At 49.6% G+C, this 27,991-nt stretch overlaps 2 protein-coding genes across 12 annotated transcripts in view; both read right to left on the reverse strand.

Annotated features, from left to right (window-relative positions):
• Positions 1-3,900, reverse strand: part of MRM1 (mitochondrial rRNA methyltransferase 1) — a 40,965-nt gene extending 37,065 nt beyond the window's left edge. For 9 of the 10 annotated variants that reach the window (XR_008208109.1, XR_008208108.1, XR_008208104.1 and 6 more), the window contains exons 1-3: positions 3,091-3,896; positions 2,557-2,650; positions 1,024-1,144 (exon numbers count right to left, since the gene is read on the reverse strand). Coding sequence is in view for 1 of the 10 variants with exons in the window: in XM_052688935.1 (XP_052544895.1) it covers positions 1,024-1,144; positions 2,557-2,650; positions 3,091-3,758 (883 nt within the window). In the remaining 9 variants the exon portion in view is untranslated. Of the gene's footprint in view, positions 1-1,023; positions 1,145-2,556; positions 2,651-3,090 lie in introns of all 10 variants that reach the window. The other variant, XR_008208111.1, reaches the window with a different exon arrangement.
• A 615-nt stretch (positions 3,901-4,515) lies between these two features.
• Positions 4,516-27,988, reverse strand: DHRS11 (dehydrogenase/reductase 11). Of its 2 annotated transcripts, XR_008208112.1 has the most exons (8): positions 27,837-27,988; positions 16,583-16,792; positions 10,742-10,836; positions 10,388-10,517; positions 10,129-10,221; positions 9,138-9,203; positions 7,936-8,132; positions 4,516-5,086 (listed from the first exon to the last, which is right to left on the reverse strand). XR_008208112.1 is itself a non-coding variant. In XM_052688936.1 (7 exons), exons 1-7 carry the CDS (start codon positions 27,966-27,968, stop codon positions 8,091-8,093), a joined length of 768 nt encoding a protein of 255 aa, XP_052544896.1. In that variant the 5' UTR covers positions 27,969-27,988; the 3' UTR covers positions 4,516-8,090. The 2 variants fall into 2 exon arrangements, 1 of the variants encoding a protein (XP_052544896.1); XM_052688936.1 differs by having other exon boundaries at positions 4,516-8,132.
• Between the last annotated feature and the right edge of the window lie 3 nt (positions 27,989-27,991).

Raw genomic sequence — 27,991 nt, forward strand, 5'->3', positions numbered from 1 at the left:
TGCTACATATTCAGATCTAGGATGTTTCTTCAAACAACCCGAGCATCAGACAACTGTAATGTTCAATTTTCTTTTCAGCAAAGAGTTAGTGCTCAGCAGAGGGCTGAGATCATTACTGCTGCAAGGTCTGGGAGCTCTCCTTACATATCTACCAATCAGCCTCCAATCTCCCTTGACAAAAGGATACTTGGACCTTTTCCTGGAGAAATCTCTCATAATTCAAGGTAATGACACCATTGCCACTTTCACCTCCTTCCTTTCTCTTGGTGTTGTCAACGTTTCTGGGATGCATTTCTTTGTGGTCTATCAGCACTGCTGCCAGTCTCCCTATTCCCTTTATAATATAGGTTCACACATCTTGTAGAGATGCCAGATTTGCTGCACTGTCTTGTCAGTATTTCTAGGAGTTCAATAAACATTTTAATTAAAAGAATGTCCTCTGAGCCAAGAAAACCACAGCACAGGGCAGGATTACAGCCCCTTGATGGCTCATCACCAGCCTGACACCACTTTCAAGTGTAAAAGCTCAAGCCAGCTCTTATGCCAGGTGACAGACACAAAGTGGGGACCAAGAAGATGCCACACATGGGTGCTTAGAGCAGCATTCTTCCTCTAGCTGCCACAAGGCCATTACTCCCCTTCTTTTCACCTTCTGTCAGCCTACACAGCTCCAAACTCTGCCTGCAAAGGACAGCACCCTTTCCAAATCTCCTCCACACTAAGGAGGAGAAGCAGAAGGCCCTGGAGTAATCACAGTTTAGTTGCTCAGGACTGGGAAAGTGGCACTTCTTGCTCACACAGCACACTGTGAGAAAGCTCCTGGCCTTCCCCTTTCTTCTGAGACCATGTTCCATTTCCAGGCAGATCATTTTATACTCATTCTATTGCTCAGCTTCTCTTTTCCAGACCAAAGTGTAATGGAACATAACAGATCTGCAACTAGCTTAGGGGATGGAATGCCATCCCCCTCATTCCCTCACATATGCACTTGCCCTGAGACCAAGGCTCTGTAAATTGAAATACCTATCACTAAAATAATGGGTTTGTTCCACCGAAACTCCAAGCAGCTGATGACAGGAACATTTTCCACAGTTTCAGACTGGCTCACTGTTCCCACAACTTCCCAGCCTTCTGCAGCTTTAGCCTGAGAACAGGAGAAGAAACAAACGTTATAACAATACTAACTTTTCAATCTTAAAAAGAAAATAAGACATGTACATAACCATATTTTTTTCCTAGATTCTCAGTTAAGCTGACTGGTTTTTTGACATCCCTTGAATTTTCACCACCGAAGCCCTACCAGAACCAGGACACAAACCTTGAATGAGAAAAAGAAAAACAAAAAGTAATTTTCCTTCTGGTGCTTCTTCCAGTTCAGCAAGCAAACAAAAAGCAACTGAAATTACTTTTTTTTGCCAATGCAACAGTTCTAGGGAGGTTTGGGTGTTTTTTTGCTTTATTTTGTTTCCCTGAAAAGCATTCAGGAGTTGCTGTATTAAACAAATCAGCTTAAAGTTAATGAACAGAGTAATGCAGTGAAAGTTTTGAAGCACAAACTCAGCCACCAGAAGCCCCCAGAAACATTTTCAAATACAGATGCACATCCAAAAATCAGTTCATGAAAAAGCAGGGCACTCAACACTCAGCACCTCACGTAGCCAGAGAAACAGCCCTCCTTCCCCTGCCCTAACATAATGCACTTTAATTATTTGTCTTAGAAACCTATTTTAACAATAAAAGAGCTGCTGCCTCTTGCCAGCTTCATTTCCTGTGGAACTGACACTTTTTACATTAAGTTGCATCAAATTCACACCAGACAATTCCAATGGTTAGGCCAGAGAATCTGGGTCCAATAAAATGAATGGCTACAATGGCTCAAAACGTTAATAATTCAAACTTTACAGCAACAAAGCGATTCTTCCAGCTGTTTCGATGTGAATGTACTTTATGTACATTCAATTCTTCATCATTCAGAGCTCCAGCTGCCACAGACCTGCTGTACAGCTGAACACCAGCCTTCTGACAGTGTGGGAAGAGTCCACGCTTAGTCCAGCTCATGGTCACAGCACCTGATGAGCTCCCCCTCAAAGAGACAGAAGCAGAGCTACAGACTGGGTGCAGCTCACACACAGCCCTGGTTTCTCACCACTCCCTTGCACTAAAAGCTGCCCAATGCTGCCATCATGTGCCAGGCTCGAGGACATTACCTCCGTGCACATCAGGGAAGACCCACAGCAGGGAACTGCACCACCTCTGGTCCCCATGGATGGGTGGGGGGACAGATCCCATCCTACTGGGTAAATCCATCCTACCATGCCAGCACCTTTTTCCTGAAAGGCCCTGCAACACAGAGCTGCTACTCCACCAGACTGGGGGTGCACATCTGTAAGAGATCCTATGGCACACACCACAAGCAGCAAACAGGAATGCAGAGCAGGAGCTCTGAACACTGCAAATAACCAAGTCCTCTATTTGTACCTTCTCTGCTCAATACACATACTATTTGAAGCCTTCCATACGTTGTAAAATAGTAAAAAGAAATGTGCATCATTCTACCTTCAAAAAGCTCCTGAGATCATCTGTGCTGTAGACATCAAAGACTTCCATAGCTCCAGAACTTGCTTTGCTCACTGTTGGAGTCAAGGGGCAGCTGCAAGAGAAAAAGAAAGGAAAAGTTTCATAAAAGAACAGAAAGGGAAAACTAGGAGGATTTCTGCTTCTGTATTTTCTCCTACGACCCAACTTCATCTAGTCTGCAAAAAATGTTGTTCTCTCAATGGATGCGCTTTCCTATGGGGCACAGGAAGGCTCAGATACAAACCCAGGAGACAGCCTGCAGCACTTTGTGCGCAGCTGAACAATTAAAACACAAAATGGGTTTTTAAAAAAAAAGGGCACCCAAGGAGGTTCCCTGCCAGCCTGGAACGCTGCATCCCACAGCCTCGACTGCCCAGCTCTGCCCAACCCCACATCTCGAGGTCAGTCTTAGAAAGCCCTCTAAAGCTGCTGTTCAGAGTCTAGGCTTGAGACCTCTATGGGGAAGAAAACAGAAATCCTGAGCACCGCGGCAGCGAACAGCCGACCCCATACCTGTTCCTCCGGCTCGTCACCACTCTGTCCGCCCCCAAGAAATACGCAGAGCGCAGCAGTGCCCCCAGGTTCATGGGGTCCTGGATCTGCTCCAGCACCAGCCACAGCAGCTGCCGATTCGGGCTCTCTCCATCCCCCAAACCGGGCTCTTCGGCCTCCTCCAGCCTCTTGAAGCGGAGCGGAGTGGCCTCCAAGCACACTCCCTGGTGGACGCGGCCCCCGCACAACGCATCCAGCTCCCTCCTCCCGACGTAGAGCACGGGAATCCCGCGCGCCGCGGCCTGCAGCACGAACTCGCTGCTGATCGCACGCTGAGGGCCGCCGCTCCGCTTGAGGAACAGCCTGAACAGATCCCTCCTGGCCCGGGACAGGGCCATGGAGCACGGCGCTACGCCGAACAGGATCTCGCTGCCCCTCGTCCTCTCGATGGACAGAGCCCTTCCGTCCGGCCTCCTCCCGCCCTTCGAGACCTCGCGTCTCGCTGAGCCCCAGCCTGAGTCCCGCAGACCTTCACAGGAGATGCGGGCTCGGTCCCCGCCTCGCGCCGCAGCCGTGCAGAACCGCCAGGGCTGCCGGACCCGCGCGGGGCCCTTCCCAAAGCAGCGGCTGCAGGTGGCGGACGGCAGCCCCACGGCCCCGCGGGCGAGAGACCTGAGCGCCTGCTCCATAGCTACCCGCACGGGGAAGAGACCCCCGGTACCACTCGGGGAAGGGGGGCAGGACGAGGGGACGCAGAAACACTCGATCGGACCGGGACGCGGCCCGGCCGCACACGCGCGCGCGGCGCGGATTCCTTGAGGAGGCACCGCGGTCACGCGCGGCCCCGCCCTCTCCTATAACCGCCGCGAGCACCGCGCCGCTTCCGGCCGGCCAGAGGGCCACTCAGCGCCACAGCGCCCCCTGGCGGTCGGCGGGGCGCAGCCTCACGGCCCGGATCTCCATTAAAACCTTCATTGAATAGGAAAATGCCTCACGAGAGCTGGAAATACGAGTTTTGAGGGCAAAACCCTGCTCTATTCTACCCGGACACAGTAATCACAACGTGCTGCCTCTGGCATTGCGGGCAGAGGTTCCAGAGTGCATGCGATGCGCCCCACGTTGTCTCACTCCAGCTCACCAAACACCCAAAACCAAAACGCTGCTCCAGTGGCGGCGCACTTCATATCCATCTTTTCCTTTCATAAGGGAGGAGATGGCAATTGTTCCACGACTATCTCTTCTAAAAGGAGTTTGCAGAGAGAAGGGTTTCCGTTTTCTACTGAAGCAGTCTTCTTCTGTTTATACAGATGGAGATTTCTTGAGTAAAATGATCTTATCCTGCTGCCTGCCAGAGCCAACATGGTTCCTCCCACCCAAAATGAGAGCCGAGATCTGCCAGCAGTACTCACAGACTGCCACATAACATCTCCTAGAGGTACAGCAATGTTAACACAATTGATGACATTTATTACGTAGGAAAAACAAGGAAAGCACAAGATTAGAAAAAACAAACATGCTTTTAATTCCACAAATGCTCTCTACCTATTTACAAGGTATCCAAAACACCTGCCTCAAATCCAGCAAGGCAGCCAACACAGCTATTCACTACTTATTTGCAAAAACATTGTGTTTTAATGACAGCAAACCTGAGCCTCTGCACTTGGACAACCTGAAAGAGGACCGGAAAGTAAAAATCCTTCATTTAACAACAGCAATAATGCACCCCACTTCAAACAAGTGTGGGAGATTGAAAGCGTTCAATATCCAAGTCTGCACAGCAGTACTGGCTCATCCCTTGCATAGTTTTAGCCAAACCCAGCAGCCTACCTGGGGATTTCAGCAAATCCCTGTGGAGCACGGCTTCATTTGAACAGGGAAGGGCGAGTCCAATCTCCACAGGTCATCCATGAGACAACTGGATGCTATTCTGCTCTAGAAAGCAATTGCATTTTTTTTTCCCCGTGAGGAACCAAATTCACATGTTTCTGTTTGAACTCTTCACAAAAGATAGGTTTAGCTGTGAACAGTAAAAAGGATGTTATGTTTAAACACGAACTACGATATGCAACAGAAGAACTACATTGCGCCTCTCTTCTTATTCTTTATTTCCTAGTTCACAAATTAGAAGCCTACTGATAAATTGCACAGGTCACTCTCCTGTCAGTTTCTGAACACCTTGGGTCACATTGCCAACCTCATCCCAGCCCAGGAAGAAGGCTCGAGGTGCCACCAGGTCACACGAGGCAGACAGGCCCAGCTCCCGGTGCCAAACTCCTCTGTGGGCTGCACTTCACATGGGAAAGCAGCCAGAGGCAGGAAGTCATCCGGCAGGAAAAATCATCCCCCAAAATCTCATTCAAAATGGAAAAACATAATAGATACCATTTCAAGGACGAGATGTTTTAAAGATGTGCAAATGTTACAAACACTCATGGAGAAAAAACACTTCCAGGGCTGCAGGTCAGCCAAGTTGCATCTGCAAGGAGTGACTATCCATACTGGCCCCTTTTCAAGGCCTTACATCTGCAGAGCAGAAAGATAAGCCAGGTCCTGTCTCAGCCATTCATTTCAACAGCTGCTGAATTTCACACACAGTTGCAGCCACCAGTTCAGCCATTTCAACAGTGCTTCCCACAGCCTTGCCTATTTTTTTTCCTGCTAATTTCTCAACTCTTTCTTTTTTGACCCTCAGCTTCTAGTTCAGTTCTTTTTAAAAAACGGTGCACGCTGCACCTGTTGACTTAAACAAACTCTTGTGAAAGAAAACCTATGGAAAAAACTCACAGTTTTCATATTAAGTACAACTGAACATCACAGTTTGGGGTTGGACCTTCCTTAGCAAAAGGCCTCTGGATTGTGCACCACAGCAGCATGGAGGCTGAAGAGCTTTTCCAGCTAGCACAGGCTTTTTCCACTGCACTGAGCATCGCTGGCTGTGTGCAGACCTGGACTGGCTGCTCCTTGCAGGACACAGTCTAACTCGGTGCTGCAGGTGAAAGTCAGCTCTGCAGCAAGAACCTACACAGAGCCACCGCCTCAGCTACGTGGAGGAGGGCAGTGCATCAGAGTAGTGCAAGACTTTGCCACAGGGCATGAATTTCACTCAGAGTAAATTGAAAGGCCAAATCCAGACACAAGGTTACATGTACTAACTAGCAGAAACCGGTGACAGATGAGGGACAGAACACACCATGAGAGCGTATTTATAAAGATGAAAAGAACAGGGCCACACAGCCTTTGTTTTTACCATTATGAAGGAATGCTTTACCACTTTCCCCCTTACAGCCTTCCATGCTTGCTCACCTTTGGCACAAGGAATTCTATGCATCGTGAGATTTAATTAATAATAATACTTCATATCAACACTCAGCACTTACGTAGCGCCTCTCATATTCAAAGTGCTTTACAAAACAGCTTGCGAGTCCTCACAACACCCCTGTGAGGTAGGTTAAGTATTATTATCCCCATTTTACAGATGGGTCAACTGAGGCAGAGAGGTAAAGCGACTTGCCCAAGGTTATACAGGGAGTTGGAATTCATGACATAGTGGTCGGGTCTGGTCTCCCTTGTGGTGCTGTAACACAGATGAACTCCCACAGAGCTGCACTGGCATAAGCAAAACAATCCAAACCAAGTTTCCCTGGCTCTCAGTCCTCTATTCAAATCAGCTGATCATACCAGCTCCACCTGCAACAAGGTGTTCACCTGCTGAAGTACTAGAGGAAATCCAAAGTACAGCAGAAGAGACTGCAGCCTTAAGGCAACATGCACGTTAACAGTGCCAAATCAAGTTGGGCTCAATGCAGATATGTTTCTGCCACACTGTAAGAGCAAATAAAACAACTCAAGTCATCTCCAGCTGTGCATGCACCAGCCAGGGGGCTAACTCCCCCCTCCCTCAAGTTAGAGGAAACCCAGAGCAAAACAGTGGGGCCAAACCAGCATAGAAGCAGTAGATCCAAAGCAGACCTTTCACCTACTGCTTTGTAGCAAATGCCCCTATTAATATATTTTCATTTTGGACAGCTTCAGCATGGTTCATTTCACTCTCTCTCTCTCTCTCTCTCTTTCTCTCTGAGTTTGTATCTCTGCATATAAACAAAATTCCAATATTTCCAACTTAAGAGTGATCAGCACTTAAACAGCATCATACATCTTTCAAAGACCGATCAATACTTCCAAAAAGCATCAATGCATGCAAATATCAAACATACAGAAAACCAACAAGAGTGCTGGGTGATGATACCAAGGATAAAGGTGGTCACAAGACAGCACATTTAATTTTTATTAAAAATACTAAACAACTCACTCTTACTGTACCTATGCCACTTAGAAGATCATTCTAACCTGCAAAAAATACAGGTTCTTTTCCCAAAACTATTTACCTACTTACCTAGAAAGAAAGAAACAGCAAGCACACGTTTATACCTCCTCAAACTTGGCAGGCACAATTCATATGAATGCAAAGGGAGAGTTTGGGGAGGCAGGGTGAGTTTGTACATTGGCTTTAGGGCAGTGGCATATGAGAGAAGAAAATATCACATCCATCGTTACCAAAAAAGTATCAAAAATGATGAGAAGAAACGTGAAAAATAAATGGATGACATCCACCAGAAATCTCAAACCCTAAGCACATGGAAGCTGGCAAACACCTTGTGCCACTTCACCTATGTCCAGACATCAAATAAGATCAAACCAACCTTGAAAAGAAAGCAAAAAGAAGAATAAGCCAGTCTGGAGACAATCTTCCACAAACCACTTCCCTGCATTATTTTCAAATACATTTTACTCTTACTCAGTTTCCAAAAGAGTAGGGGAGAAAGAGACTCACTACTATATATATATTTTTTAAAACTGGCTCCATACCAGCACCAGCTGAGAGAGAGGGAGAGAAAAATAATTCTTCAAACATGATCCTTGGTACTTGAATAAAACGTTGCTAGCCAGCTGATGAAACCCACATTGCCAGAGGGTTCCAAGTGGAGTGGATGCACGGTGCTGCTCACGGTCTTCTTCATTTGCTATGATATCTGTTCCGTGGGCCTCATCTGTATATCTCCAATCTAGAAGAGACCAGCACATGATTTTGCTGCAGCACTGACATATGTTAAACCTTGCACTGTGTACTCGCATGCTGTACTGTTACCGTGGTAAGCTGCACACAAAGGAAGTTCCTGCAACTAAAAATAAGGCTGTTTAGCTGAGATACTAAAAAGAAATAAAAGTGAATGTAACTTTTTTGCCTATAGCAGAAAAGAAAAAAGAGCAAAATGCACAGAAAAGAGTATGAGATGCCACTGAACTATAAAAGTTTATAACCAAGTCTTAAGCATGGTCCTGCTCAGAGGATGAAACAGAGGCACTGCTTTTACCTCTCCACATTGGCCCCCAGGATGACCTTTCATGCTCTTAAGGCAAGAAGGCCAGCTTCATTAGAGACAGGACCCCTCAGGTGCTGTGCTTCTAGACTGATCTAACGTCAAAGATGGTTGCACCTTGCTCCAAAGGAGCAGAGATCATACTATGGGTTTGCTAAGCATCTCGTGATCAAAGTTTGCTTTTGCAACAGCAGCTTAGTCAACATCCTAAACTTTGACACCATTCTTCCCTCCTCCTGTTTCCCGCTCAGAGCTGGTCACTTATTTCTTGTTTCCCAGGAAAGAAGTCCCTCTGGCAGCAGAAGCACCTTGGCAGGATCCAGCCCAACACATTTGGCAACTGGCAGAACCTGAACCAGCTGTAAGACAGTCAGCAAATCTCAGATGGCACCGTCCAGAAGGGACAAGATGTGCCTGTATCCCTCCCACTCCCCCTGCTTTGCACAATCTTCTCTGCAGTCAGAGCAATCCTGGATGGATACATGGGTGTGAGTGGCCTGAGCAGCGTGGTCCCAAAGCTGCTACAAGGGAACTGTAAACAAATGTGATCACTACTAATCCCCAGCTCCACTAAGCACACAGCTGACATGGCAGCTGCAATACTGATTAGCAAATATCAGGGCAGCAGTTACTTTTTCCTCCTTTAAATACCTACTTAAAGCAGAGTCCTTTAACTCAACCACAGCTTACCTGTACATGAGGTGGGGCACTGAGGACATATATGACAGCATTAGCCATATCTTCAGCTTTGAGACACTGGGAAGACAGAGAAAAGAATCTAAGACAAAGAACACTTTAGGAAAAACTAACTATAAAATCACTCCCTTCATAACCATCAATAAAAAGTTTCAAGTGTCACTGGGGCATATCAAAAAAGATGGAAACAAGAAGGAAAAAAGTAATCCATTAAAAAAATTAATAAAGGAAGTGTCTGGAGCTGATCTGTTTGATGTGAATAACCTTTCCGCAAAATGCTTGGAGGTGTCTGCTAGAATTAAGATCCTCAAGTGCTGGGCAGAAAAACATATGGAGACAACGCCTCTCTAAAGAGCTGAGAAGACACATCTGTACGTGTGTGTCACATATATGTGACATGTGTCTGTACAATCAAAGAGCTGTGTGCTAAGACAAAGAGCAAACGAGCAGCTGCTCAGCAGAAAAGAGGGCACTCTGGGGATGGGTAGAAGAGCTGCAGTGGCTGACAGTGTGGCTAAGCAACTCGCCAAACTATCGGCACAGCAGCTCTGCCAGCTCAAGCATTGCCATCCTTACAAAAAAAAATGTCCAGAGGAGCAAGAAATCCTATGACAGCTGCTTGCAGTACAACACACACTTCTTGCCCATCCGTGTGTAGACATGTTTGCTTGTTGTATTTTCTCTGTAATAAAGAAGTCACAGCCTGCAAAATTTCAAAGCTGACTGATGATTTATTTACAGGTACATCAAAGTAAGAAAAAATATAGAGAATGAGAAACTAAACCTGAACGAGAATTTGCACAATGTTTAAAAATGAGTGCAATATCTGAGGTCTGAGTGCCAAGACTTGACTTGGAGGATGCTGACTATTCTGGAAAGCATTATGCATTCTGCAGAAATAGCTTCTTGTGCAATTCGCCAGGAGAAAGATTGTTAAACTACAATCAGAGCCACTTCCCTCTGCTCCCATATCTCCATGTCCTACCCGAATGCTCTCATAGGTTGCAGCAGCTCTCTCAGGGTCATTATCATGAAGCTTAAAAGCAAATCCTGTTTCTACCAGTCCTGGAGATATACACTGGAAAAGAGCAGAGCACATCCTAATAGGATTTGTAATTCTCCTTCAGTAATAGAAAAAACAAACACAAACTAAAAACAACAAAAGCAAAAACTCCAGAACTCTGCCCCACAAAACTCAGCAGCCCACAAAGCCAGCAGAGAGGGAGAACCCTCCCAGTACTCACTGTAGCTCGTATATGAGTCTTTGCTTCTCTGAGTTCTTGCCTCAGCCCCTCTGTGAGTGCTGTGACTGCATACTTGGTGGCACTGTAAAAGTGCACCACAGACTGTGGCACAACGCTGTGACCATTCATGCTGAGGAGAGGGCAGAAAGGAGAGTACTGAGGAGGGGGATATGCAGCCTTGAGAAAGAACCAACAGCATATTCGGTCTTTGTTGTATTTAGACAAGCAGAGGTTAAAAAAAAAGTTTGGAAAAATCAGCCATCATGATCCTCGTACCGCTGAGCCCACCCAGAAGGGTGAAAGCTCCTCTGCTCTAATCCCACATGGCAGATCCTGCATTCCCACCCTGTGTACCTGTTAATGTTAATAATATGACCGTCGTCGATGTTTCTCTCCTTCATGGACTGATAGGCCTCCCGGGTGCAGATGCTGACAGCCATCACGTTGACCTGAGGGACAAGAGAAGTGGAGACTAAGAGCAGCAGCCCAGGCCCTGCGAGCCTCCCACCGCAACCTCCTCACAGCAACGATCAGCCTGCAGCAAAGCTGCACCAATGGAGCCCTGTCCTGCACAGCTCGTATGTGAGCGCAGTCGCATCCACAAGTCCCAGCACATGGCATTTCCTATTAACACCAACAGAGGAGGGAAATGCACCCGCACAGACCTCACTGCACACACAGCCCCACAGCCCACGTTACATTGCAACTGTGCTCAGGGCTGCAATAATAAAGGGTTTGGGCAGGAGAGGCACAGAGGTCCTGTTTTGCGAGACAGACCTTGGCCTCTGCCAAAAACAAATAGACTTTATAGTTTTATGGGCAAGTGTGAGGGCTGCGCGCAAGGTAAGAGAGCCCCAAACACCCCACAGTCAGCAGTCCTTCCAGGAGACAAAATTATCTCATACAGCACTGAGCACACCGGGGTTTGGAGAGCCGATAGGACGCTAGCAGTGGGTAATTAGGTCAGCCAGTTAAAGTGGAAATCCCCAGATAGAGCCTTGTCAGGGAGCCAGGCACTGCTAGGCACTGCAAACCACATGGCCAAAGAGCTTCCCATGCACAAATGAAGCCAAGGATCATCGTGTGGTTCTGAGGAGGGCCCAAGGGGGCAAGGAACTCTTGAGATGTGAAAGCCGCTGATCTGCCATGCTGCTTGCTGATATCCTCCTCCACTGGGTAAACCAAAGAAAGAAGGAAAAGGTGATGTATCCTTTAGTACACAACCCACAGCTTTCCAAGTACTTGCTCTTTGAACCATCGCTGCCCAGCACGCTGTGGTTTCAGTTATACTAAAGTCACATCACCCCTGCAAGGTGCCACCTTTAGAGCACAGATTGACAATTTGCTGGCCATAAAACACACACTCAGAGTTTCCAGGAAAGTAGAGACGTGGAAATTCCCCCATCTGTAATACAAGAGCACCAAGCACCCACAGGTATGTGTGAGACCAATGAGAAGCCTGTCAGCAGCAGTGCTAACTGCTCCAGTTTATAGTGCTTTATGTTCAAAACAGTGGCCAAAAGGTGGAAACTATTTGCTGAAGCCCTTTAGAAAGGATGAAACCATTTCAGTGCAGGGCATGCTGGCAGGCCCTACCTAATGGCATGTCACTTTTTAACCAAGCAAGCAGGCCAGGCAAGTTCAAAAGCACTACTGTGAACTAAATATCCAGGAAGAAGTAAATTTCTGATGAATCAGAAGTCAGGTGTAACTATAAACGGGAGAAGCAGCAGGAACAAGGTCATGCGGACAGCAAGTGACTGTCTGTCATCTCCATACAACTTAGAAACAAAAACTAGGGAGAGCTAGCTAGAGGTTGGCAACACAAAAGGACAAAAATGCAGCGACAGGAGAAGAACGTTACTTGGGACACTAGAAAGCAAAAGGCAAAAAGAGACAGATTTCAGAGTTGTGATTACTGAGCAGCACACTGGACGGATGACTGGGGGACAGCTGAAGGATCTTCAGCCATTGCTTTTGTCTTGGTCATTATTTCCTGTTCATTAACAGAGAATATGCTTATGGGTTTTGGTCTTTGCACAGATAAATAGTATTCTTATCTGATCCCACGTTAACATGGAGTACCCAGGCAACACAGTAAGTGAAGTAACCATCCTAATCCAAGTGCACTTTGATTGAGCACACAGTCACTGCCAGATATCTCAGCCATTGTACCTGGAACCATAGCGATAATTCCCCAGCACCAGGTTGAAGATTTACCTTAGCTGTGCAAGGAAGAAACAGAATCACAACTTTGCAGACATGTCAGCAGAAGCAGCACCTCAGCACTGGAGCAAAGCCCAGAACAAGCAGGGCACTTGAAATCTTGTGGATTTCACGGTGAAAGTCAAGGAGAATGGGAGTAAGCTGCTCCAGTCTCACACATCAACCGAGTGAAGAGCCAACTTCGAGCATAATAAAATAAAAAGTAATTTTAACCCAAACTCCCTCCTCTTTCTTTTCCTCTCTGCCTCAAGAAGCACCGAGCCTCAGTGCAGTGCATCGCTGCTGCAGTTGCTGCCAGTCCACTGCATCTCCACGGGCCACTAGAGGGTAACATCAGCCTGCCAGCAGGACGGAGCCAGGCTGCAGCACAGTGACTCACACCCAGCGATGCTTCCTTGCGTGGGCAGTTACAACATTTTGACAACTACTGGCAAAGCAAGATACTAATCAACAGCCACATGGGAAAGGCCAGAGCCCACACTGCAGGGACACAAAACAACCAGCTGGAAGGCAGCTCTTCTCCTGAAAGCACCCACAGGATTTCGGGATCCCTATCCCACTTCAAAACATAGAGCAGGCACTCAGGAACCTAAAAATATGCCTGGAAAAGGAGCGTGTTCTAATGGCTACATCAATTCTAGAAACAATAGAAAGGCTGTTTGTTGCAAATACCTGCACAAGACATTTTTCAGCACGTTTCTGTTTTAAGAACAATAAGTTCAAAGGTCTCTTGGAAAAGATGGTCAGTACATCTGCACTCTGAGTTCATGCAGCAGGTCTGCAACCACAGCATGTGTTTGTTAATGCAACAGAAACAATAAGGGCACACTGTAGTAATTAATGAGTTCCCATTGTCAGCCTGGGAGAACATAAAGGATTCAGTTTCTGGAGGTGCTGAGCACTTTGCTTCCCAGAATCAGTGTTTTTTAAGATATCAAACTGAGCATCCCAGCTCCTAAGCACACACACAAACGCAGGTTACAGAACACACATCCATGCACAGATGGTTTATAAAAGCAACAAGAACAGAGCCTCACTGGCCAGTGAATAATGCCAAGAATCAAACCCATTCAGTGCCTACAGCAGTGGGAGGATGTGTGCTGCAGTCCTTTGTGCTTGGAACAGTGCAAGTGGAAAGTTCAGCTTGAATTCCTGGCTCTAAAGGTCAGTAGGCAAAACGTGAAGGAGCTGCTCAGATCTCAGAGCCCCAAGTCAGTGTGTACACAGCACCGGATCGGGGACAGCCGGAGGACTTTGCTCCAGCCTGACATAAAGCACAGGCTCACAAACAAGTGGAGAGAAAAGAGGGGGAAGCTGTAAATCGAAAGATGAAGGGCTCAGAACCACGTCTGAGATAAAATGCTCCCTTCTCTTGCACACACTGAATCTGCTATCTGACAGCTCAGCTGCTCAGCAGCGGTGGGAACGTGATTTTCCTAACTTGAAGCTCCTGCAGACCAAAAAGAATAAACTCCTGGAGATGATTCCCTTTAGAACAAATACCAGACAATAAGGAACTGGAACATTAAAGAAGAGGAATAAGTAAATAAGAACACGACTTCAACTGCTAGACATATACTGAGAGAGGAGCCTGGAAAAGAGACAGCCAGCCTCAAAGCTCATAAAAAATGCATGGAAAGAAAAATCAATTTAACAAAAAGAAAAAAAATGCCTTTAATTTAAGGCCCTAATGCCTCCCAAATCAATATGTTGATGGCTGTTTAGAAACTTTCCCCATCTTGCAGCCCAGCAGCACACAGAAGCTCTCCATCCACATTTCTAAGCACGCTGCTCGCTAACACCTTTCTCCAGAAACCACCTTTGGAAGAAGCCTCCCTGCTCCTGGTCAGCAGCCCGTGAAAGGTGCTGGCAGCTTTCCCCCATTCTGACCCTGAAAGCTGCAGAGCACACAGCAGAAATGGATGTGGTGAGCACTCCCCTGGGCTGGCGTGTTGCAGCAGGGAGAGTTGTTGGTGCAAATCCATCTTCCCCTGATTCTGCTGCCACCCCAGGGGCCAGTACATGGAGCTTAGGTGTCTGAGCCTATTCCCCTAGCTGAAACATCAAGAGCAATTTTGTCAAGCAAGTGAGTGCAGACAAAACGGTGCAGATCACCTCTGGGAATAGAACATACCCCCAGTCTAGATTCCTAACCTGCTCCAGGGATCTGAAATCTTGCCTCTCTCCTGCCACACCACCTATCATCACAAAGCAGTTCCAAAGGGCACACACAGCAGTGCCCACAAGGAGGAGGACCCCACAGGTTCCCAAATCTCACTTCTGGCCACCACAAATAACAGCACGGAGCGTATCCTACAGGGCAATCCCCTTCCAAATCCTTGCTCCTGAAAATTAGTGGAAGATGAGAGCAAAGGAGTGCTCCCACCTGAGCTCCGGGAATGGAGCACAGAGAGAAGGCAGCAGGCAAATGCCTCATCCTTGCACCAGCCTGCCCACTTCAGAAAGAACAAAAGGTCAGAGGAACAAAGGAAAGGGAGCATGAGTGACACAAAGCAACACACTGAAGCTTCCAGACAAGACAGAATGACAGCAACCAGGACAAGGTGCAGGCGACCCACAGGGCCAGGCTCGCAGCAAAACAACGCTGGGAAGTGCCCTGCTTTATTCCAACTCAGCCTTAGCTACACTTCACTTAATTTTCTTTAAAGATTCCATGGCAACTGGGAGCAGGGAGATGCGTCAGTGCAGTGACCCGGGCTGGGCAACCCACAAAAGCCTGGCTGGGCAGACAAAGCCAAGCAGAGCCTGCTTTGGCTGCAGTAGCAGCAGTGAGCAGAGCAGCCAACATCCTAACAAGAACTTAATTAGACACAATACAGCAGCTCTCACCCTGGCAGCAGGAGTCTGAGGCCTCTGTGTGCCTGTTCTGCTTTACACAGCCCCTGGAACTGCTAGGGATGGAAGGCCACCAGCTGCCATGGGGCAGACAGATCCAGGCTGGCTCTGCTGTCAGACACAGGGGCCCCAAGCCTGCAACTTCTAACAACTTTTCAAACAGACATCTTTTTCCTTCACTACAACAGAGCTGCTGCTGCTGCAGAGACACTGTGGTTTACTGAAAGACTCAAGTACAAATCCTGTTCCCCATGAAGATGATGCTTTCACGTACAAAAATATGGAGCATACAAGGGGAAACCTACCTAAAGCAGCTGCAAGGCAGCAGCCCGCAAACATGCACATGTCCCACAGCTGTGCATGCCAGGTGTGTGCAGAGCAGGGCTGCCACACAGTGACAAGTCCCAAAAGAATGCAGGGAGCACCTCAGGGCAGCAACGCCCTGAGAGAAGTGCTGCCTGTGAATGGCACCAACAATTCGCACTGCTTCTCTGTTTGGCAGATGAAATGGGTTTGCTGGTATTGAGCTTTAACCAGATTACAGGCAGAAAATGAAGCTTCAAAGACAAAAGCATTACAGCTTTTTAAGCCAAAAAGAATCTGCCTGTTTTAAAACCCATTGCTAAAACTAACAGGATTAGCTACAAAAGCCAGTGTTGGTATTCAATTTCCTATTCTGAGGGGGAAAAAAAAAGCCAGGCTCATCACTCTGTAGAAAGACACTGATCTAAAGGAAAAACACTACTGAAGGTATTGAATATTTTCATGCTCCAGGGTGAAGGCGAGTGGCTCAGCAGTACATGATGCCTTTCCACTTCCTGCCTAGCCAGCACAAAGCCATGGCAGGGCCAGAGGGGGAGTGGTCCTCAGCTCCACGCACAAAACAGATGGGCACAACGGTGCTGGTGAATGAAAGAAAATAATCTATGCAATCTAGACAAGCTGAGCATAGTTTAAATAAATGGAAAGTCAATGTGATCCCATTAAAAAATAAAAAATAGAAATGTGACAAAATATTTTCTGGTCCCCCATCTACTTCCCACATCCGGCTGTGTTTGCGGATCCCAGGCCACTGCTCACACACAGCTCCTGCTCTCCCACAGCACTACTCACGTCTATCATCGTCCGCCAGCCCTCTGTCTTCCCTGAGAGCAGAGGCTCTGGGCGCGCCAGCCCCGCGTTGTTGATGCACACATCAACTCCCTGGTGAAGGGTCTTGATGGCCGAGAACATGGACAGGATCTCTTCTTCGTTGGAGAGATCACACTTGTATGGGATGAGGGTCCCAGGGTAGCCGGCACTCTGGCATTCAGCTGCCAATTTCTGAGGAAGAGAGAAAGGAAGAAAACATCCATCAGCCTTCTCTGTTTGGGGATAGGCCCAGGAGAGCAGAGCTGCTTGGAAGCAGAGCAGAGGTGACTGCTGCTTGAAAGTAGCACTGTGATTATGTACTTGCATGAGAGCAGAACCAAAGAACTGCAAATCAAGGCACAATGCGTGCAGCACATCCAAGCACACCACAAACCTCACAGTGCAGTGGGAACAACAGGGGCTACAGTTTATTCCTGGAAGCTCTGATGGCTGCAAGCTCAGCCTGATGCAGCCTCCTCCGTGGCCTGTGATGCTGCAGGAGGTATGTGGTGGCCTCAGCAACAGAGCTCAGTCTATTACAAATGAACGTTTGTAGACCGTAGCTTTGCATTGGCTTTAATGTATTAACCTACTTCTCTCAAAGAAGGAACGCTCTCGTGCTGCCCACCGTGCTAAGCCATACAGCTGGAGGGGAGCAGGTGCTGGCAGACCACCAGTAAATGCTGCTGTGGGACCGGGCTGATGTGCTGCAGGGCTGTCACACCGCCGAGGGGATGAAGAACACAGCAACCACATGCCTCGCAATTCCTCATCAGCCATTACCAACAGTCATCCCAAGCCTCCAGATCTCAGATATAAAGCAAACGAAAGGCCGAGCGCCGCTGACAGCCCCATGCTAACGACGCAGCCAAACCTCCGCACGATGCCCCTTTCCCTGACGCTAACGAGAAGCAGCATCTCAGCTCTGATGTGTCACAGCGGAGACAGTGACAGCTTCCAGCACGGCGGGGCCACGTGATGTCTGGGATCCACAGAGATGGACTCCGGCTACAAACATCCACAGCATCACTCGAACTGCACCGCCTGCAGCACTGTCCCCAATGTGACACCTCAGTGGGTGCAATGCAGCTCTGCTGCTGGAGGCGGCTGTGCGGCTCCCCCCTGCCTGCCGAGGTGCCTGCAACCACCAGAGCGAGGCTCGGCCCGGGCCTGCGTGCTGCAAGGTGCAGGGCCAGAGCGATACCCAGATCCCAAACGAAACATCAGACAAAGGGAATAATAACATGGAACGTGAGGGAAACTGGAAGGGGAGAAAAATCAGATTGGGCATCGGCTCACTCTGAGGCAGGATGGCAAGTTGGTCACCGTGTCCAAAAAGGGGGGAAAATCCATCTGCAGCTTGTGAGCTGACTCCCAGCATTGAGCCCTGAAATGTTTTCTTGACCCCAGCCCTTCCAGAGGCTCTTTTTGGTGATCAGCTCCTCACAGCAAAGTTTTACCCACCCTCCCTCTCAGCACCCAGAACACATGGCCTCAGAGCAATAAAGGCAAAAAGAGCTCTGCTTGGTAAATGATTTTCAACCTTTCTCAATCCCTAAGACAGAGGCAGAGGTGATGCAAGCTCCTGACTGCAAGTTTAAGCCCCCTCTGGTTTGCCATGCTCGGCGTTCAGCAGCAGATTGCAGGTCTCCACAGATCTCAGGCCACAAGCTGAAACCATCCTAAGCCTAAAGATCTGCTCCTGCAGCCACTGCCCTTCTGGTACAGCTCAGCGGAGGCACTGCAGCAGCACAGGAATTATTATTGCTGTCACAGCATCAAGCCAGGAGAGGACAGGCACAACGAGTTCCGCCGGAGATCGATGCATCCCAACAGCATCTCGCTCTCAGGAGAGCCCCACTGCGGCTGAGCTCAGCAATATTTCTGCCCAGCGGAGAACAAAGGTGCCCCCAGCACCGAACCAACCCCGCACCCTCTCAGGGCTGGTTTCACCTTGCCATATGTGCAATCTTGTTGGCTATGTGCTGGTCATGTCTGAAAAATATATGTATTTTTAAAGATCAAAGTGCACCCTTTAGAAAACAGTTTGGGAAAAATCTGCAAGAGTGACATTTAGGAAATTATAAGCAGAATGAGGGGCTGCTGGAGGATGCTGGAAGTACAGCAGGGATAAGGCCTTGCTCCTGCAAACTTAAAGATGGGAAAAACTGGGCAAGGCTGCCCTCCCTCTCATCCTTCATAACCTTCAGGTGAGACAGAGAGCAGCCAAACCCAGCCCTGCTGCACCCACCCCTCCCCCTAAGTCACAGCAATGACTTTAAAAGATAAATACAAGCACGGGGAATCCAAGTGAACCCCCAGGGAGAGGACTTGTGCCAGGGGAGCTGGCTGGAAGGAGACAGAGCCCAGGGATGCAGCCGGGGAAGGCCAGACAAGCTCATCTGCGGCCCAGAGGGAGCTGCCATGTTCAATATCTCAGTTTCCATGTTCCGCTGTCACTTTCTGCTACTCGGTGCAGCTCTCAGAACAACTCCTGGATGGAGGCAGGAGGGGCCCATACACCACATGCCATAGCAGAGAGGCATGCAAAGGAGCTGCTAGCCGTCCTGCACACCTCTCCTCAGCTCAGGGCTCAGATACACCACCAGAAAGCTCTGCCTCACCTGCAGCGAGGCTCCCCTGCCACCACCAACCACAGAAAGCTGCCCACAAACAGCTCCCCAGATCCTGCTTTTCCTGCCTGGTTTCTCACTGCCTCAAATGGGAATCAGCACGGATCCTTTCATCTCTCAGGCTGCACTCATGCTAACAAATTCCCTTTGAAAACGAAGCGCTGAGCAGCGCTGACACCAGGCTGAGCTGAACGTGCAGCACACATCTCCAGATAAAGCCATCACAGGCTCTTCAAAGGAACATCAACCACGGCTCGGTTCGTAGACACACGTAAAGGCAGTCTCTTAATTAGGAAGCCTGCAGATTTATTTTTTTTCCAGAGCAATAGTTAAGCCCCTCAATGAATGCTCATTCCACCTAAAGAAAAGCCACATGTGCAAAGAAGAAATAAAAGCTGCTTTCCTAGATCTCAGAAGCAACTTGAAAGCGAGTGTGTATCACAGCACCAACCCAGCCCAGAGCCAGCGCCTCCATCAGCTCTGCACAGCGCCACTTCCACCTGCTTGGAGATGGGTCTGCTGGCACTGCTCAGCCCAAAACCAGACAACAAAGGAATAATAATTACAGCCTAGGTTACAACGTTTAACTGAGAGTCACTCATCACACTGATGCAAGCCCCCTAATTCTGGTGTGCATGCAGCTCCAGGCCGTGTTCGTGGAGTTTCAAGCTAGCTGGGGAAGATCAGCTCGCTGCTCTGGGCATCTAAATTGCTGGTGAGAAACAGTGAGCCAAAATGGCAGCATGCACACGAGATGCACAGGCCACAGTGCACCTCCTGCTCACAGCCCAATTTCTCCATCTCACCGTGATTTATCTCAATCCTCAGCAACGCTGAACGAAGGAATGAGCAAATGAAAAAGGCACCCAACACCTACACACAGGTGGGACAGAAAAGAATCCCTGGTCGTGATGTTTACCATGCATTATTTAGCTGTCTACTAAAAGGCTGAAAGGATGCCTCACACCTAATGGATGATTTCCAAACATCAGGGCTCGGTTTGTTCTTCCAAGAGTGAACACTCTTTGTGCACAAGACATTTACAGAGGGCACAGCACCATGCATTTACATTCAGTCCTGGTGACATGGTTCTACAAAACTAATTGATATAAACATTTCAGGGGACTCTTAAGGGGAGGCAAAAAAGAAAAGCGTCACTTCGGGCTTTATTTGGCAAACCATCCTATTAACTTCAGACACATTTAGTTCAGAGAGATTAAAACCAGCAGAAACCATTAGGTAATTTTTAATCTGACCTGCCATTCATCACAGGTACTTGCATCCTACTGATTTAGGCTATCCTTAAATACGGAGCTGTACCAAGAAACCAAGTGGAAAGAAACTGAAGTCACCCCAATTACTTTTGCTATCTAAAGGAAATGAAGGAGAAAAAAACCTAATGAACAGCACCACAGATGTAAAAGAAAACTGGGGGCTTAAAAATCCTTTCACCTTACTGATTGGCAAGTTTGAAGCTTCTTTTAATTAAGTTTTAATACCAGTGCAACTGCGTATAGCGCATAAAGCTGGGGTTTATTCCAGCCATTTCCATGGCGAGTTCAGTGACCAAAGGCAAGACTCAGAGCTCAGATTCCTTTTCTGCAAAAGGGAGATAATCGCACTGAGCCCCTCCCAAGAGCAGCCGGGGACCTGGGGCTTTTTGCCTGTATATCATCAGTACCTCAGATTTCTGCCAGTTCTCTTTGTATGGCGTCAGGTCCCCAGACAGGGCCGCCACAGGAGTCTCAAAGGACTGTGTAAATGAATAACACGGTGAAGTGATTCTCCTTACCTCTCCTGAGCTTTAGACCAATGCTTTTTTACTTATTGTTTGCAAATTGCTGCTCCTTGGCTCAGATCCTCTTCTGTTCCAAAACAAGGCAGAATGGTAGGAATAAGAAAGCATGGAAAATAGGGTTCAAATGGAAAAGCAAACATGCAGTGCTCAGCTGGGGGCACCAGCAGGAAAACCTACGAAGGAGGAAGCATTAGCACTGATTTCAGACTGTTTGCCTGAAGTGCATCTCAAGCACAGACTGTTTAACCAGGGAGGCTGAATTATTTTTATGCTGCTCCAGAAACTCTCAGCACTGTCAAAGGAAAGAAAAAGCTCAAAACCTGGAGAAAATTGAGGTCCCTCTATTTTTTTTTTTTATCCTTCAGCACTCTAAATGTACTTATTTTACAGACCTTGCAAAGACACAAAGGTGGCACACAAAATCAGCACATTCCATAAATAATCCCAAGAAAACAGATCCCACTTCATACAAGAGAAGGGAATACAAGCCTGGAAAATTTCCTGGACATCTCTGATGCTTCCCTGCTCCCAGCAGTGAGAAACAACGCAGATGGGCACCCAGGGTGCAGCGTGCCCTCCATCAGCACCAAGTGACACCTCGGCATCTCATGCTGGATGCCACCCAGGCTCTGCTGCTGGACCCTGTAGCAACACCTACCTTTGGACCACACAACAAACCCGTCCCATGGACACTGACTCCTGTCCACAGCTGGGATGTGGCCCAGGAGCCATTCAGCTGGCTTCAGCTCAGGAATCTCAGCCAGGCTCCCAGGTAAAGAAGCGTCTGGTTGTGCAGTCATGTCCTCCTCATGCTATTAGCAGTCCCCAGAGGGCTGAGGAGCTGAACTGCTCTTTCTGAGCCCTCTCTGCTCCCTGTACTTTTCAGCAGTTCAGCATTCAAGACACTTTTTTCTAGCTCACTTAATTTTAAATTTCTAGTGGTGCACACACAAGCCAAATCACTGTATTTCCATCACCCTGGAAGCTCCTGCTACCTAAAGGCATTCCAACAATTGCTCCTTACGTCAAGGGTGAAGGCACTTTTTTTTGGTGCTTGCTCAGATCACATTGCTGCAGACGGGAGCGGAGGAGAAGGAGAAGCACTGCCACTACTATGACAGCTCATTAGAGCAATATTCCTTGCTTATTCTGAGCTATGACTATCCTAAAACAAGCACGGTGGGTGCCTGCCCACTTCTCAGCTCCGAAGCACATACAGCAGGTTCCCATGCAGCCAGGCACGTGGATGTTTTCCTCCCTCAGCGCTCCCACGCCCTTGCAAAGGCTGCAGCTGCTGTCCCACAGCCACTCCGGCCCTCAGCAGCCCTCGCAGGGGGGCTCAGGAGGAGGCTGTGCCTCCCTGCATGCAGTGACAGCTCATGCATCTTGCTGCACCGCCGCCCGCTCCAGCGCACATTGCCAAGGCAACCTGAGCACACATCGCCGCACCCAGCAGATAACAGCACACATCTCTGTGCTACATGCTTTGTAACCAAATGCATCGCCGCGTTTGTGCAGAAGATGCTGGAGCACCCACACGGGCAGCAGGTGTCTGTCCACATCTCTGCCACGAGCTCTCCTGGGGCCTTTCTGCTCGCAGCCTTGCTGTTCACACCTGTGGGACACTGAAGCAGCCCTGGACACCCAACAGCGCACTCTAAGCTCCTCAAACAAGGAACCAGGCTAGGAAAACCTGAGCACACCTTGTCCTTCGGAGCGAAAGTAGCCAAGGAACTCCCCAGGGCCGGACCAAAACTCACCCCTTGCTACCACAAAGCAGCAGCACATCCCTGCTGCAGGAGCCTACAGCCAGCCTCTCACTTCCAGCGCTCCATGGCCCAATTTATTCTTCAGTTTCCAGCCAGGCAGCACTGGGTGTTTGCCCACACAGCGCTGTGCGGGCAGGGCAGGAGCTGTGCTCCCCACGCCTTTATCTGTCTCATCAGCTTCTGCTCTGCACCTGTGTAATCCTGAACGAATCCTCTTCAGAAAAGAAAGATTAGCACATGCTTGCTCTGCAGCAGGCCTTCCCTCCCAGGCTCTCCGATATCCCCCAGCAGTAAAACTCAGGCGCAGGCCCTGAATTGCGGCGTGCTCAGGATTTACAGCCCAGAGATGAAGGCTCGGGCACATTGCAGCACGAGCATTGGGACAACGTGGCTGTGGGTGCCACACATTGCGACCGAGAGCCTGCAGGGCCGCCAGCACGACGCCAGGCACCGGGCACGGCGGGATCAGCACGGGCACATCCGCACCGCTGCTAATCCTGAGCTAAGCCACCAGCCCCAGCAGGGCTGCACTGATTCGCTTGAGCGCAGCAGAGAGCAAAGTCTGGCGAGCAGAGCCACAGCACAGGTCCTGTGCTTCCAACTGCCACTCTCATCCCCATTTCACGCCACGCAACAAGATTGAGCTTTAAATCCATACAGGAACGACCGGGATGAGTGAGAGACAGCATCGGCCAGGAAATGAGCAGCAGCACTCCTTGTAGGGATGCTGGCATGAGCTGGGGTTAAATCCTCAGTGCCCCTTTACCTCTACAGAGCTTTGCCTGTTAACAAACCCCAGAGGACAGAACACACAATGAGACAGTTCCAAATCACGTGAAGGGGGAGGGAGGATGAATGGAAGCAGTTTTAAAGCAACCCTTCCCCCCCACACCTCACAGATGGGGAAAGCCATCAGACAGCTGAGCGCTCATTCCTGCTGCACAGAGTGGCGCTTATGGGATCTCTCATTTTATCAGGAAAGGATCTGGTCAGGGATGAGCGGCAGTGACAGCACCTGTGAGGCACGGTGGCCGCTACCCTTCCAGAGGCTAAGGATATTCTGAAGGTCATTCATTCACAAGCAGAATCTGCCTTAGGATTATCCTGCTGAGACCTGCAATCGCTGCCTTAAAAATAACTGAGGGTCCCCTCGCAGACCAGCAGCTCAGCCAGGCTGTGCCCTAGGGATGGACGGGACATGCACAGCTTGGATGGGACATGCAAGGCCACAGCACAGGGCCTGCTGGAACCAGGCAACCTCCTGCCTGGGGACTCACACACAACACAGTGACATTCCACACTCACCTGCTATGAAACAACTCGGCTTTCACATCAATTGCCCGAAAGCACCACAAGGCCAAGAGCACCTCTCACAGCCTGGGCCAAAGCCCAGGTGCCATGCAATGGCTGCAGGGGACACGTACAGCATCTGTCCCTTTCCCCTCCCACATAGACACAGCGAAGGGAGCCCTCGCCTCCTCAGGGGTCAGGCTGCTCCAGCCTGCAAGCAACAGCTCAGCTTATCAAAGGCTATTTCTTGAGCAAGATCTAACCTTGAGGATGCAGTCCCCGGTTATAAATGTTACCTTTGATCAATAACTGTCACAAATGCATTAGAATCAGTCAGTTAAACCTTGTAATTTAAGCAACATTTATGGCTTCCTGCACAGCTCTATCATCTCCTCGATGACAACAGCCACACGATATCCATCTCTAAATCTCTCTGGTGCTCTCCAAAGCAGTGGCAGCCCCACAGCACACAGGGCTCGCCCCCACAGGCACAGCTTGTCCCATTGCAGCTCATACCTCCCTGTGCTCCCAAAGCACCAGGGTACATCCAGGGCTGCTCTCAGGCCACAAGATGTGCAATGGAGGCGCTACCAGTGATGCGCTGCCTTTGGTCCATGGGATGTTGCAGCTCACACTGTAGCCCCAGCTGGTGGGTGACAGCACAGCCACCACGGATGGGGAGCAGCTTCACGTGCAAAAAGCTCTGGGCTAATTCATGGAGCATTTAAGCTCACTTCTGACTTGAAATACACAAAGAAGAGTAGAGAGCACTCCATAAGCCCACATGCCAAGAAGTCTGCGGCAGTTGCTAACAACTCCAGGCTTTGCACTTTGAGCAAGCTTTCAACCCAAATTATCTCCCGGCGTGCAGGAATGAAGTAAAATCATTTTAATTGTCTTTTGCTCCTCAAAGTCTGGCCGCAGCCCAAGAGCCACCGCTGCTGGCCCACACACACCGAGCTGCAGAGCGGCACAATGGGTCAAACAAAGGGCCGCTGTGGGGAACCGGCCGGGCTGAGGGCTGCACAGGGGTCAGCACTGCAGCTCAAACACACAGCCACACAGAGGAAGTGAACTGTCACCATGCCTGCACAGATAATGGGGTGTATGGAGAGAAAAATAAATCAAACCCAGTTTGGAAAGAAGAGGCAACGCCACAGCACGGCGCTGGGTTCCATCTGAGCTTCTCTGTATGGCACAGAACAAGGCTGCTGCAGTGCCCGTGAGCCAGTAACAATTCAGAAGTCAAATAAGGAGCACTGGAGTCATGACACAGGCTTAATACCAGAACCACAGCTTTGCAATTCACTCGTTATCTTGCCTCGAGCCCTTATCTGATTTTCCAAGAGATTAAGAAATCTTGACATAGCATTTATTGCCCACGTTAAACTCCCCATGAGACTGCATACTCTTTCAGCCATTTACAGCAGGCTGTAAAGCCACCATGTAGAGTGGTTCCTGCAACTTCTCCTTGAAATGGATGACTCCAGTGCACAGCATTAAAAAAAAAAAACAACTTATGCTCATTACTACAAAGTGAGCACCATATCCCTGTTTTTCAATTGCATCACTTACACTCCTCCCATCTCGAGATGTCTTGGTTTATTTTTCTGGGTGCACTCTTCCATACATCACTAATTACTGCAGTATTTAGTGAACTATTCAATCTTAAGAGAGCAAAAAGTTCTGTCCTGTAGCACCTACCGCCAAGATGCTCCAGCCCCCCTTGTGCTCACAGCACCGAGCTCTCAGCTCCCCAACACCACCCTCATCCTCCCATTGCCCTGCAGCCCCTCACCACTCTATCCTGCCCTTTGTGGCCAAAGCCCTCCTAGAAGCAGCACATCCTCCTCATCCCACCAAGGCTCCTGCGAGGACACCTTCCTACCAGAAAACAACAGCTTAGAAAACAGCAGCCAGAGTTAACAGATGAGTATATTTCATGGTTACACGATAACTAATTGAGGGAAAAGAACAATGCTCTCATTTCCATCCTACTGCTCTGTGTGCCCAAAGCCCATCCACGGGCAGCAGGCTCACAGGTCAAGCTCCTCCACATCACCCACGCTCTCCGAGATTATTCATACAAACACATCCAAAGTCTCAAGTCCCACTGTAGGCTCAAATCTGAGGCCTGAACATCTCTAAAGAGAAAAAATAAGCCGAAGCTCCTGGAGAAAAGCTTGGTTATCACACACAGATCTCCCAAAGGTGCAGCAAGAAGCCTGACCTGCAGCAGGATGAGGGACAGAGCCGTCCCGCTGTGACCTTGGGCCAGCCTGAACTCCAGTCCCATCCAGCAAGCAGCACCTCTGGCATTTTCTTCCTCTTTAAGGACACACACTGCACATAAATAAAACCAGAATAGCAACAGAGCAAAACACAGCCCAGACACCTACCAAAACAAATGGCTGCAAACACGAGTCAGTCCTGAGAGCCTGGGAGAGAGAACCAACCAGGGCCAGCCACGAGCCTCACTGTTTAACTCAAGCACTTGACAGATGACAGCAGCAAGAGGTGAGCACTCAGTGCTGCTCAGCACAGCCATGTACTGAAACAACCCAGAGAGATCATCCATCACGTGGCTGAGTCGTGTGCAGCACCGAACCACTGGGAGATCCCAAGGAACGCCATCCCAGAGAGCAGCTCAGGAGGTTCTGTTGGTACATTTTATCCTCCCTGCAAGTGGTGTGCATCCTTCTGACTGATGAAGAATAGAAGTTCTGTTTCTTCAATACGTTACTGTTTTAGTCTCACTGGAAGCTTTGTTTCTCAGGGTCTTTTGGCAATTCATTCACGGTGTGGTCGGCTGTGCAGAGCAGCACCATCCCAACGGGTCAGGGCAGCAGAAGCGCTGTGTGCACAGCACAGCCCCGCACTGCCGCCACAGCTCTGCACTGCCTGCAGCTTTCCTCCCCGCAGAGCTGTGCGAGCCCTCCCACGGCCCCATCCGACCCTGACTTGTCAGATCTTTGTTTCCCATGCAACGCAAGCAAGCAAAAAAGAAAAGAAACAGCCTCAAAAAAAAAAAAAAAAAAAAAAAAAAAGGAAATCAGCACTTCCTTAAACCCCATAGGGCGGCACGGATTCATTTGCTTCCCAGCACGCTTCCACACCCCCTGGACGCACCAACGCGGGATGCAGCCTCCCTGCCCCAGCAGCGCGGCTCCGAGCAGCAATGAGCGCGCTCAGCTCCGCCTTCCTCTGAACAGCAGCCGCGGTTTTGCTCTCGCAGCCGCACAGCGATGCCCACAAGTGCCCCGAATCGCGGCCGGGCACCCGAGGTCTCCCTCACTCCTACGACAACACGTGAGCTCTGCGAGTCGGCTCTCGGGATGCTCGTCGGAGAAGTAAAGAACACGTTAAGGACCGAAGTCTTATTCTAACGTTAACGAAGCGCGTGAAACCCTCCGAGCGCCGCTTCGCGTGCCCTTGAACGCTGCCCGGCCCGCTCCCCGCAGGGTGAGCCCGCCCGGACAGATGCGGCTCAGGGAACGGAGCCGGCTCCGCTGCTCGGGCCGCTCCTACGGCACCGCGACGGGAGCCCGCAGCCCGCAGCGCCCGGTGAGGCACCGCTCCGAGGGCGCTCCGCCCGCCGCCCCCGTTCGGTCCCGCCTGGAAAGGCCTCGCGGTGAGGCACGGCCGGGGCGCGCGCCCCGCTCCCCCCCCACGGGGCCCAAGGAAGCTCCGCTATCAGACCCGCCGCGCCCCTCCCGCAGCCGAACCCCCCGGCCCCGCCCCGCTACCTCGATCTTGTCCACGCTGCGGGCGCACCCCACCACCTTCATGCCGTGCTGTACCAGCGCCCGCGCCACGGCCGCGCCGATGCCCACCGAGGCGCCGGTGACCAACGCCACGCGCCCGGTCCACCGCTCCATGGCCGCGCCGCCGCCGCCACCAC

Source organism: Tympanuchus pallidicinctus, unplaced genomic scaffold (assembly GCF_026119805.1).
Source record: "Tympanuchus pallidicinctus isolate F22 unplaced genomic scaffold, pur_lepc_1.0 scaffold24, whole genome shotgun sequence".
In the NCBI taxonomy this organism is placed as follows: domain Eukaryota; kingdom Metazoa; phylum Chordata; class Aves; order Galliformes; family Phasianidae; genus Tympanuchus; species Tympanuchus pallidicinctus.

Bases quoted from the DNA above. Each gene is read 5' to 3' on its own strand.
- DHRS11 (XM_052688936.1), bottom strand. From the start codon at position 27,968: ATGGAGCGGTGGACCGGGCGCGTGGCGTTGGTCACCGGCGCCTCGGTG. The intron at 10,222-10,387 runs GTGAGTACTGGG...GCTCTTTTCCAG, and splicing joins AGACTCATATACGAGCTACA to TGTATATCTCCAGGACTGGT. The intron at 9,204-10,128 runs GTAGGACATGGA...CTGTCTTCCCAG, and splicing joins CAACCTATGAGAGCATTCGG to TGTCTCAAAGCTGAAGATAT.